Source organism: Salmo salar, chromosome ssa09, assembly GCF_905237065.1.
Source record: "Salmo salar chromosome ssa09, Ssal_v3.1, whole genome shotgun sequence".
NCBI classification, from domain to species: Eukaryota; Metazoa; Chordata; class Actinopteri; order Salmoniformes; family Salmonidae; genus Salmo; species Salmo salar.
Window position 1 is genome coordinate 110902111 of NC_059450.1, and position 12781 is coordinate 110914891.

General features: G+C 44.3%; 1 protein-coding gene across 4 annotated transcripts in view; it reads right to left on the reverse strand.

The window, feature by feature from the left end:
- Positions 1–12781, reverse strand: part of LOC106612406 (segment polarity protein dishevelled homolog DVL-3) — a 54479-nt gene that overhangs the window by 16202 nt on the left and 25496 nt on the right. For all 4 annotated transcript variants that reach the window (XM_014213505.2, XM_014213504.2, XM_014213507.2 and 1 more), the window contains 3 exons: positions 11541–11668; positions 8705–8859; positions 1770–1914 (listed from right to left, as the gene is read on the reverse strand). In XM_014213505.2, coding sequence (XP_014068980.1) covers positions 1770–1914; positions 8705–8859; positions 11541–11668 — 428 coding nt within the window. The remainder of the gene's footprint in view (positions 1–1769; positions 1915–8704; positions 8860–11540; positions 11669–12781) is intronic.

Sequence of the window (12781 nt, forward strand, 5' to 3'; positions counted from 1 at the left end):
ACACTTGGGAGCCAGAAATCTTTCTGATTGAGAGGGGGTCAAATACTTATTTCCCTCATTAAAATGCAAATCAATTTATAACATTTTTGACATGTGTTTTTCTGGATTCTTTTGTTGTTATTCTGTCTCTCACTGTTCAAATAAACCTACCATTAAAATTATAGACTGATCATTTCTTTGTCAGTGGGCAAACATACAAAATCAGCAGGGGATCAAATACTTTTTTCCCTCACTGTACATCAAGTGGATGTGTAAGTTGGTCAAGTGGTTTATGTAATGTTTTCATGTGATAGGACACATTTTTAGTGTCTTGGGTAAATGTACACTACATGACCAAAAGTATTCGGCCACATGCTCATCAAACATCTCATTCCAAAATCATGGGCATTAATATGGAGTTGGTCCCGCCTTTGCAGCTTTATAACAGCCTCCACTCTTCTGGGAAGGCTTTCCACTAGATGTTGGAACATTGCTGCGGGGATTTGCTTTCATTCAGCCACAAGAGCATTAGTGAGGTCGGGCACTGATGTTGGGCGATTAGGCCTGGCTCACAGTCGGCATTCCAATTCAGGTGTTCGATGGGGTTGAGGTCAGGGTTCTGTGCAGGCCAGTTAAGTTCTTCCACACCGATCTCGACAAACAATTTCTGTACGGACCTCGCTTTATGCAAGGGGCCATAGTCATGCTGAAACAGGAAAGGGCCTTCCCCAAACTGTGACCACAAAGTTGAAAGCACAGAATCGTCTAGAATGTCAGTGTATGCTGTAGCATTAAGATTTCCCTTCACTGGAACTAAGGGGCCTAGCCCAAATCATTATTTCTCCTCCACCAAACTTTACAGTTGGCAATATGCATTGGGGCAGGTAGTGTTCTCCTGGCATCCGCCAAACCCAGATTCATCCGTCGGACTGCCAGATGGTGAAGCATGATTCATCAATCCAGAGAACGTGTTTCTACTACTCCCGAGTCCAGTCGACGCTTGGCATTGCACATGGTGATCCCAATGAACACATTTCATGAAGCAGTGAACAGTTCTTGTGCCGACATTGCTTTCAGAGGCAGTTTGGAATTCGGTAGTGAGTGTTGCAACCGAGGACAGACGATTTATTTACACGCTATGCGCTTCAGCACTCGCTGGTCCTGTTTTGTGAGATTGTGTGGCCAACCAATTCACAGCTGAGCCGTTGTTGCTCCTAGACATTTCCACTTCACAATAACAGCACCTACATTTGACTGGGGCAGCTCTAGCAAGGCAGAAATTTGACGAACTGACTTGTTGGAAAGGTGGCATCCTATGAAGGGTGCCACGTTGAAAGTAACTGAGCTCTTCAGTAAGGCCATTCTACTGTCAATATTTGTCTATAGAGATCACATGGCTGTGTGCTTGCTTTTGTACCTGTCAGCAATGGGTGTGGCTGAAATAGACGAATCCACTAATTTGAAGGGGTGTCCACATATTTTTGTATATACAGTGTACGTGAGTGTGAGTGTAAATGAATGGATAGTCAATTCGCTCCTTACCGCTTCCCTTTGGTCCTAACCCGTCAAGGCCTATTGCAACCAACACTGGCAGCAATGAACAACCTTGAGGTGATCTCTTCATATTTAATGGATGTTCCACTTATCATTGTGGCTGTAGTTGTTTTGGGATATTTAGTCCCTTCACTTTAGTCCCCTCACTGACATAATTAAAAGCAATTTTTTGTTGATCCATCAGTGTGTGTGTGTGTGTGTGTGTGTGTGTGTGTGTGTGTGTGTGTGGTGCTCACCGACTAGATGCGTCATCGTCTTCAGAGTTGAAAAAGCTTGTCGTCTCCAGCTCAGAACTCATCAGCGTGGATGAGCTCTCGTACCCCGCCAGCTCCGGTCGCCGCGTCTCCCGCTCTGGACGCGTGTGACCATTCAACCTGCCACCTGAGGAGGGCGCCAGGCAAGCAGAAGAGAGTAAAAGTAAACCGGGTAGCGTTCAGTAGAAACAAATTGGAAGAAAAAAGACAAATGGGAAGGGAATACCTGAATGCAAATTTTCATTTTCAAAACACCAGTTTTTTGTAAGAAAAATGTTTTGCTATGGTATGCCCTAATAAGAGGATGAATACTAATCATTATGAATACTTCATAATTGCCTTTTCATACTATGTGCCAACCCAACCGAACTGTGCTGGTTCCGATATTTTCATTTCCCACTGTGCTTTTCAGCACAGTTCAACTACGGTGGTTGCGTAACCAGGCAACTTCAGTATAGCTTGGCTTGACTTAGCCCAGCTAGGTTCAGAATATACAGTGTATTCAGACCTCTTGACTTTTTCCACATTTTGTTACGTAACAGACTTCTTCTAAAATGGATAAAAAATAAAAAAAAACATAATGACAAAGCGAAAACAGGTTTTTAGAAATGTCTTATTTACATAATTATTCAGACCCTTTGCTATGAGACTCGAAATTGAGCTCAGGTGCATCCTGTTTCCATTGATCATCCTTGAGATGTTTCAACAACTTGATTGGAGTCCACCTGGAGAAAATCCAATTGTTCGGACATGATTTGGAAAGGCACACACCTGTCTATATAAGGTCCCACAGTTAACAGTGCATGTCAGAGCAAAATCCAAGCCATGAGGTCGAAGGAATTGTCCGTAGAGCTCCGAGACAGGATTGTGTTAAGGCACAGATCTGGGGAAGGGTACCAAAACATTTCTGCAGCACTGAAGGCCCCAAAGAACACAGTGGCCTCCATCATTCTTAAATGGAAGAAGCTTGGAACCACCAAGACTCTTCCTAGAGCTGGCCGCCCGGCCAAACTGGTCAATCGGGGGAGAAGGGCCTTGGTCAGGGAGGTGACCAAGAACCCGATGGTAACTCTGACAGAGCTCCAGGGTTCCTCCGTGGAGATGGGAGAACCTTCCAGAAGGACAACCATCTCTGCAGCACTCTACCAATCAGGCCTTTATGGTAGAGTGGCTGAGACAGAAGCCACTCCTCAGTAAAATGCACGAGAGCCCACTTGGAGTTTGCCAAAAGGCACCTAAAGGACTCTCAGACCATCAGAAACAAGATTATCTAGTGTGATGAAACCAAAATTGAACTCTTTGGCCTGAATGCCAAGCGTCACGTCTTGAGGAAACCTAGCACCATCCCTACAGTGAAGCATGGTGGTGGCAGCATCATGCTGTGGGGATGTTTGTCAGCGGCAGGAAGACTAGTCAGGATCGAGGGAAAGATGAACGGAGCAAAGTACAGAGAGATCCTTGATGAAAACCTGCTCTAGAACGCTCAGGACCTCTGACTGGCGTGAAGGTTCACCATCCAACAGGACAACGACAGGTGTGCCAAGCTTGTAGCGTCATACCCAAGAAGACTTGAGGCTGTAATCTCGGCCAAAGGTGCTTCAACAAAGTACTGAGTAAAGGGTCTGAATACTTATGTAAATGTGATATTTCAGTGTTTTATTTTGCTTTGTCATTATGGGGTATTGTGTCTTGATTGATGAGGGGGAGAAACTTTTTAATTCATTTTAGAATAAGGCTGTAACGTAACAAAAGGTGGAAAAAGTAAATGTGTGTGCAGTGTATATTTTTTTATTCCTGACATCCTCTCTCTTTGCCTCTCAGTGTGAGAGAGAAGCGTACAGGGCATTGGAGGAGAAGACCTGGCACTTCATGTTTTTGATATAACTGACCTGGAAGACTAGTTGTGTTGAATTTAGGCAATCACTGAGCTGATCAATTATGAAAGATTATGGATATACTGACAAGATTCATGTCTCTCCGCTGTAACAATGGGAGTCATTGTCCACAAAGCGGCATGGCGGTCTGTCTAGCTCCCGCTTATCCTTTCTTTGGATTGGTAGATACATCTCATCAGGGGCGCAACTTTCACTGGGGACGGGGAGGACATGTCCCCCCAACATTTTGAAATTGCATTTTTTGTCCCCCCAGTTTTATCATTGGAATATGATACAAAACTAGGCAACGGTTTGCTTTAGGACCATGCGGACGCCTCCGAGCGGTCGGGTAGGCTGTTTGAAGTTTTTATCCGACTGGATAAAAACAAAATGCCCCTCCCCCCACCACACGTTTCTCAAACAAAAGTTGCGCCCCTGCATCTCATTATTGTAATCCTTTTTTAAATATTCGATGAGGGTTGTTGACGTCAACCACCTGTATTCAATGGAGAGAGATGCTATGCTACTAGCCTCATGCCATGAATATGCATAGCCATCTTGAGACAACTCCGATATGAAATGTTTTTTCTCAAAGTTGCCGGGATGTCACGTGTCCTACTTATATCAGTGCACTCGTATCAACTTAAGCATTACAAAACTTCAATTTTATCAAATAAACCTCACATAGCAAATAAGCCATTCATTTTGACCTCCACACAAAAACTCCTTGAAAGAAACGCCAAATGCTGGAGGAAGACAGATTTTCTATCGATTTGGGCCTCTTCCTCTCTGTCAATTAGCTCAGCTGGTCAGGTGTGGTGCCTAGTTGGAACAAAGTCCAGCAGCACCTGTGGTACTCCAGGAACAGAGTTGCTTACCATTGGTATAGGGCCTACTGAATTGTATTGGTTAGTGGCTGCTGAGGGTTGTCGAGGACATCAGCAATAGTTCAATTGCTAAAAGATTGGATTTTTTCTAATCACCAATTGCATAATTTCAATAAAATGGGGCTGAGTCACTGGCTTACTGGTGTTCTTCCATGCCGTCCCTAGGAGGGGTGCATCACTTCAGTGGTTGAGTCACAGACGTGATCTTCCTGTCCGGGTTGGCGCCCCCCCTTGGGTTGTGCCGTGGCGGAGATCTTTGTGGGCTATACTCAGCCTTGTCTCAGGATAGTAAGTTGGTGATTGAAGATATCCCTCTAGTGGTGTGGGGGCTGTGCTTTGGTAAAGTGGGTGGGGTTATATCCTGCCTGTTTGGCCCTGTCCGGGGGTATCGTCGGACGGGGCCACAGTGTCTCCTGACCCCTCCTGTCTCAGCCTCCAGTATTTATGCTGCAGTAGTTTATGTGTCGGAGGGCTAGGGTCAGTCTGTTATATCTCGAGTATTTCTCCTGTCTTATCTGGTGTCCTGTGTAAATTTAAGTATGCTCTCTCTAATTCTCTTTCTCTCTTTTTCTCTCTTTCTTTCTTTCTTTCTTTCTTTCTCTCTCTCTCTCGGAGGACCTGAGCCCTAGGACCATGCCTCAGGACTACCTGGCCTGATGACTCCTTGCTGTCCCCAGTCCACCTGGCCGTACTGCTGCTCCAGTTTCAACTGTTCTGCCTGCGGCTATAGAACCCTCACATCTTCACCGGACGTGCTACCTGTCCCAGACCTGCTGTTTTCAACTCTCTAGAGACAGCAGGAGCGGTAGAGACACTCTGAATGATCGGCTATGAAAAGCCAACTGACATTTCCTCCTGAGGTGCTGACCTGTTGCACCCTCGACAACCACTGTGATTATTATTATTTGACCTTGCTGGTCATCTATGAACATTTTGAACATCTTGGCCATGTTCTGTTATAATCTCCACCCGGCACAGCCAGAAGAGGACTGGCCACCTGTCACGGGTGTGCGTACTGGTAGCGAAGTCAGGTGCAGGAGAGCAGAGAGTTGTGAACAGGCGCACACTTTATTTAGGCAGAAGCAAACAGCAGACAGACACAACTGCGTCAAAATCTCCAGCAAAATGGCAAAAGTGCAAAGCGCAAAAACAGTCACAAAAGCTATAGTTTACCAAATAAACATACTTCGTGAAATAAACACGGATCATGAAAACCAGCCAGGCGCGTCACATAAAACACGTAACACCAAACAATTCCACATAAAGACATGGGGCGAACAGAGGAATATACAGCAGTGTAATTAGGGAATGTAAACCAGGTGTGCAGGGAACAAGACAAAACAAATGGAACAATGAAAAATGGAGCAGCGATGGCTAGAAGGCCGGTGACGTCGAACGCCGAACGCAGCCAGAACAAGGAGAGGAGCCGACTTCGGCGGAAGTCGTGACACCACCCCTCATAGCCTGGTTCCTCTCTTGGTTTATTCCTAGGTTCTGGCCTTTCTAGGGAGTTTTTCCTCGCCACCGTGCTTTTACACCTGCATTGCTTGCTGTTTGGGGTTTTAGGCTGGGTTTCTGTACAGCACTTTGTGACTTCAGCTGATGTAAGAAGGGCTTTATAAATACATTTCATTGAATTTGATTGATTTTTAGGTCATTCTCCCTGACCTCCATAACAGGTAGATGTATTACATTATTTAAATAAAGAGTGGGAGCATGCTTTTGGTGTCCTATGGTACCCTGTAGGTTTTCTACGGTCTGAGAGTTAAAAAAAAAAAACAGGAAGAACCTGGGAGAAAATACGACTCTTTCAGATCTTGAAAGGAACGAAGCCCTTGCAGGTTGAAAATATCCTTAAAAATAGACCAATGAGGGAATGTAAAGGACATAGAGCCAGATAAAATAAAATTGTTATTCCAAATAGGAGATAACTCGTGAAAATTACAATTTGTGCCCAGATAATTATTGACTTGGAAACAAACCGTCAATAAATATTTTCCCCCAATAGATCCCATAAAAGATTAGGCAGTTTCTGCTTTATCACAGAAGGAAGGTCCTGAATTATAAATGAGTGGGACTTGGCCTCTATTATTTCCCAGTATGACCAATTTCCCTAAAACAAATACAGTTGAAGTCGGAAGTTTACATACACTTAGGTTGGAGTCATTAAAACTCGTTTTTCAACCACTCCACAAATTTCTTAGTAACCAACTATAGTTTTAGCAAGTTGGTTAGGCCATCTAATTTGTGCATGACACAAGTAATTTCTCCAACAATTGTTTACAGACAGATAATTTCACTTATAATTCACTGTATCACAATTCCAGTGGGTCAGAAGTCTACATACACTAAGTTGACTGTGCCTTTAAACAGCTTGGACAATTCCAGAAAATTTGGTCATGGCTTTAGAAGCTTCTGATAGGCTAATTGACATCATTTGAGTCAATTGAAGGTGTACCTGTGGATGTATTTCAAGGCCTACCTTGGATGTATTTCAAGGCCTACCTTCAAACATCATGGGAAAATCAAAAAAAATCAGCCAAGACCACAGAAAAAACATTATAGACCTCCACAAGTCTGGTTTATCCTTGGGAGCAATTTCCAAATGCCTGAAGGTACCACGTTCATCTGTACAATCAATAGTACGCAGGTATAAACACCATAGGACCACGCAGCCGTCATACCGCTCAGGAAGGAGAAGCGTTCTGTCTCCTAGAGATGAACGTACTTTGGTGCAAAAAGTGCAAATCAATCCCAGAACAACAGCAAAGGACCTTGTGAAGATGCTGGAGGAAACAGGTACAAAAGTATCTATATCCACAATAAAACAAGTCCAATATTGACATAACCTGAAAGGCCGTTCAGCAAGGAAGAAGCCACTGCTCCAAAACCACCATAAAAAAGCCAGACTACGGTTTGCAACTGCACATGGGGACAAATATCGTACTTTTTGGAGAAATGTCCTCTGGTCTGATGAAACAAAAATAGAACTGTTTGGCCATAATGACCATTGTTATGTTTGGAGGTAAAAGGGGGAGGCCTGCAAGCTGAAGAACACCATCCCATCCGTGAAGCACGGGGGTGGCAGCATCATGTTGTGGGGGTGCTTTGCTGCAGGAGGGACTGGTGCACTTCACAAAATAGATGGCATCATGAGGCAGGGAAATGATGTGGATATATTGAAGCAACATTTCAAGACATCAGTCAGGAAGTTAAAGCTTGGTCGCAAATGGGTCTTCCAAATGGACAATGACACCAAGCATACTTCCAAAGTTCTGTTAAAATGGCTTAAGGACAACAAAGTCAAGGTATTGGAGTGGCCAAGCCCTGACCTCAATCCTATAGAAAATTTCTGGGGAGATCTGAAGAAGCGTGTGCAAGCAAGGAGGCCTACAAACCTGACTCAGTTACACCAGCTCTGTCAGGAGGAATGGGCCAAAATTCACCCAACTTATTGTGGGAAGCTTTTGGAAGGCTACCTGAAATGTTTGACCCAAGTTAAACAATTTAAAGGCAATGCTACCAAATACTAATTGAGTGTATGTAAACTTCTGACCCACTGGGAATGTGATGAAAGAAATAAAAGCCGAAATAAATCATTCTCTCTATTATTATTCTGACATTTCACATTCTCTAAATAAAGTGGTGATCCTAACTGACCTAAGCCAGGGAATCTTTACTAGGATTAGATGTCAGGAATTGTGAAAAACTGACTTTAAATGTAAAGGTGTATGTAAACTTCAGACTTCAGCTGTATGTAGTTCTGCTACTTGTAACATTGTTGTTTCACTGATGAGTCAGTCTAGTTAAATCATTATATGTGATACCAATTTTTACAAATCGCATGGTTTTTAAGATGAGATTCACCCAATAGAATGTTCTTTTGTTGTTTGATTCAGTCATTTTCAACAAGCATGTGAACTTCCCAACTTGTCAACATTCTATTGCATCGACTCCCATTCAACAAGATATATAAAAGGTGTTAAAAACATAGAAAGCGGTTATCATATATCAATTTGATCAGGGGCTTGTGGGGTACAATTTAATACCATCAAACCTTTGCCACACCAAATTGGACAAATTTTTCTGCTGGCCCATGGACTATAAGTGGGAAAGGCTGTGACATGAAGGCAGATGGACAGACACTAAGACTTACCATGGTCATGAGTGTCTTTTTCTTTCCTTCGCGGCCTCTCCCTCTCCCTCTCCCTGCCCCGGTCTCTCTCCCGCTCCCTCTCTCTCTCTAGCAACACGACCGACTCAGTCTCTGTCTCGTTGTCCAGGTTGTCCTGAATGCCAGCAGCGTTTGCACTGATGGGCAGGTGAAAAAAAAAGTAAAAGGAGGAGTGAAAGAGATGAAAGAGAAAGAAAATTAATGAATTCAAAGAGAAGGGATTATACACTGCTCAAAAAAATAAAGGGAACATTTAAACAACACATAGTATCTCCAAGTCAATCACACTTCTGTGAAATCAAACTGTCCACTTAGGAAGCAACACAGATTGACAATAAATTTCACATGCTGTTGTGCAAATGGAATAGACAACAGGTGGAAATTATAGGCAATTAGCAAGACACTCCCAATAAAGGAGTGGTTCTGCAGGTGGGGACCACAGACCACTTCTCAGTTCCTATGCTTCCTGGCTGATGTTTTGGTCACTTTTGAATGCTGGCAGTGCTTTCACACTAGTGGTAGCATGAGACGGCGTCTACAACCCACACAAGTGGCTCAGGTAGTGCAGCTCATCCAGGATGGCACATCAATGCGAGCTGTGGCAAGAAGGTTTGCTGTGTCTGTCAGCGTAGTGTCCAGAGCATGGAGGTGCTACCAGGAGACAGGCCAGTACATCAGGAGACGTGGAGGAGGCCGTAGGAGGGCAACAACCCAGCAGCAGGACCGCTACCTCCGCCTTTGTGCAAGGAGGAGCAGGAGAAGCACTGCCAGAGCCCTGCAAAATGACCTCCAGCAGGCCACAAATGTGCATGTGTCTGCTCAAACGGTCAGAAACAGATTCCATGAGGGTGGTATGAGGGCCCGACATCCACAGTTGGGGGTTGTGCTTACAGCCCAACACCGTGCAGGACGTTTGGCATTTGCCAGAGAACACCAAGATTGGCAAATTCGCCACTGGTGCCCTGTGCTCTTCACAGATGAAAGCAGGTTCACACTGAGCACGTGGCAGACGTGACAGAGTCTGGAGATGCCGTGGAGAACGTTCTGCTGCCTGCAACATCCTCCAGCATGACCGGTTTGGCGGTGGGTCAGTCATGGTGTGGGGTGGCATTTCTTTGGGGGGCCGCACAGCCCTCCATGTGCTCGCCAGAGGTAGCCTGACTGCCATTAGGTACCGAGATGAGATCCTCAGACCCCTTGTGAGAACATATGCTGGTGCGGTTGGCCCTGGTTTCCTCCTAATGCAAGACAATGCTAGACCTCATGTGGCTGGAGTGTGTCAGCAGTTCCTGCAAGAGGAAGGCATTGATGCTATGGACTGGCCCACCCATTCCCCAGACCTGAATCCAATTGAGCACATCTGGGACATCATGTCTCGCTCCATCCACCAACGCCATGTTGCACCACAGACTGTCCAGGAGTTGGCGGATGCTTTAGTCCAGGTCTGGGAGGAGATCCCTCAGGAGACCGTCCACCACCTCATCAGGAGCATGCCCAGGCGTTGTAGGGAGGTCATACAGGCACGTGGAGGCCACACACTACTGAGCCTCATTTTGACTTGTTTTAAGGACATTACATCAAAGTTGGATCAGCCTGTAGTGTGGTTTTCCACTTTAATTTTGAGTGTGACTCCAAACCCAGACCTCCATGGGTTGATAAATTGGATTTCCATTGATTATTTTTGTGTGATTTTGTTGTCAGCACATTCAACTATGTAAAGAAAAAAGTATTTAATAAGATTATTTCTTTCATTCAGATCTAGGATCTCGTCGTTTAAGTGTTCCCTTTATTTTTTTTAGCAGTATATTTCTTTTCCCTTCTCCTACACACAACTGTCTGACAGACACACTAGCAAGACCCAGACAAGTCTTTGTTGCAGACCCATACTGTTTAAGTGTCAAGTGCTGCTATCAGAATGTCAGTATGTTTTAGTGTCAGCCTCACCAGAGCATTCCGGGAGCTAGCTACAAAGAGAACGTGAGCACCTGTCTGTGTGTGTGTGTGTGTGTGTGTGTGTGTGTGTGTCTGTCTGTCTGTCTGTCTGTCTGTCTGTCTGTCTGTCTGTCTGTCTGTCTGTCTGTCTGTCTGTCACTGCTGCATGCATGTGCACACCATGTGTGTGTGGTTACGTACATGCATGCATACGTGTGTGTTTGCACATGCATACACGGACACACATGTTCATGTGTGTGTATAATGCATGAGGATGAGCATATGTGGGTGTACATTTGAGATACAGTGGGCAAAATTGCAGTAACCAGTGCTGACCAGCAAAGGGAAAGGGGTGTTCTCGCTGTGTGTGTGTATGTTGTGGGTGTCTGATAAAGACCTTCCCAGCTGGCTGATTTAATATTGACCCTGAGTTCCCAGGGGGTAGGCAGAGAGAGACACATACATACAGATACTAGATATGATTTCAATAAAATACCAAAATCACACACAGAAACACACACACAGAAACACACACACACACACACACACACACACACACACACACACACACACACACACACACACACACACACACACACACACACACACACACACACACACACACACACACACACACACACAGTATTTAGCTCTACACCTCACCATAGTTAAGTCAAGGCCACTTCCACACCACACTAGAGGGAGGGGGGGGTTAGGTCAGATGGATCAACTAGAGTGACACACACAGTATTTAGCTCTACACCTCACCATAGCTAAGTCAAGGCCACTTCCACACCACACTAGAGGGAGGGGGGTTAGATCAGATGGATCAACTAGAGTCACACACACACATGCATACACAGACACACACTTTGCAGATACTGACTGAAAAGAGGGGGGTCTTGAGTCTCCGATTCCGCCGGTCCTCTCCAAAGGGGGTGGCAGCTCTGCCTGGCTGTCTGCACACATAGAACCCCCATCGGAACCCCCATGAGAACCATCTGCTGACACTAACTGGGGAGATAGAGCGAGAATGACAGAGAAATTATTATTATTGCTTGTGCTTACTTTGACACTGTAAGTGCTTTAACTTTCCATGTCCAAAAAGTATATTGAATTGAGAGAAAGAAAGTGAATGAGTGAGTGAGATAATGATAGTGAGAGAGAGAGGTGAAGGGGGCTTAGACAAACCTCAAATAAAACCCTATTCCCTATTATATTGCACTACTTTATACCAGAGTCCTATGTTTGTCATTATACTACTAACTTTATTCTCTGTCTAGGGCTTTATTCAAAAGTAGTGCACTATAAGAGGAAATGGGAATCCTTTGAGACACAGACACAGTGAGACACATACAGATAGTGAATAACAAAGTCAGTCATGATTTTGAGTATAAGTTTGTATGCGTGACAGTCTGTCGGAATTGTAAATGTGCTTATTGACTAGGTGGACACAAGACAGACACACATACAGTCCTCCATTGATAAACACACACACACACATATTCCCTTGTTTATTTGGAATGTCCCCCAACCATCCTTCCATCCCATTTTTCTCAGATTCAATCAGTAAAGCCCAGGATATTTCAGGAGTGTTGTGGAGCATCCTGTGATTCCAGTTAGCTAATCTAATCAGCTGGGGAAGTAGGGAGAAGTGTTCTGGTCTCTTCTGGTCTGCCTCCTAAGCATCCATCAACATAGTGCAGGAATAAAGCACTGGGGAGCAGCTTTATACTATGTGCGGGCCTAATTATTATTTTATACAGTACCAGTCAAGTTTGGACACACCTACTCATTCAAGGGGTTTTCTTTATTTTTACTATTTTCTACATTGCAGAATAATAGTGAAGACATCAAAACTATGAAATAACACATGGAATCATGTATTGTAGTAACCAAAAAAGTGTTAAATCAAAAATATATTTTAGATTTTAGATTCATCAAGGTAGCCACCCTTTGCCTTGATGACAGATTTGCACACACTTGACATTCTCTCAGGCAGCTTCATGAGGTAGTCACCTGGAATGCATTTCAATTAACAGGTTTAAAAAAAATTACTTGGCCGCAAGTGGATCTTCCAGCAAGACAATAACCCCAAGCACATATCAAAATCCACAAAGAAATGGT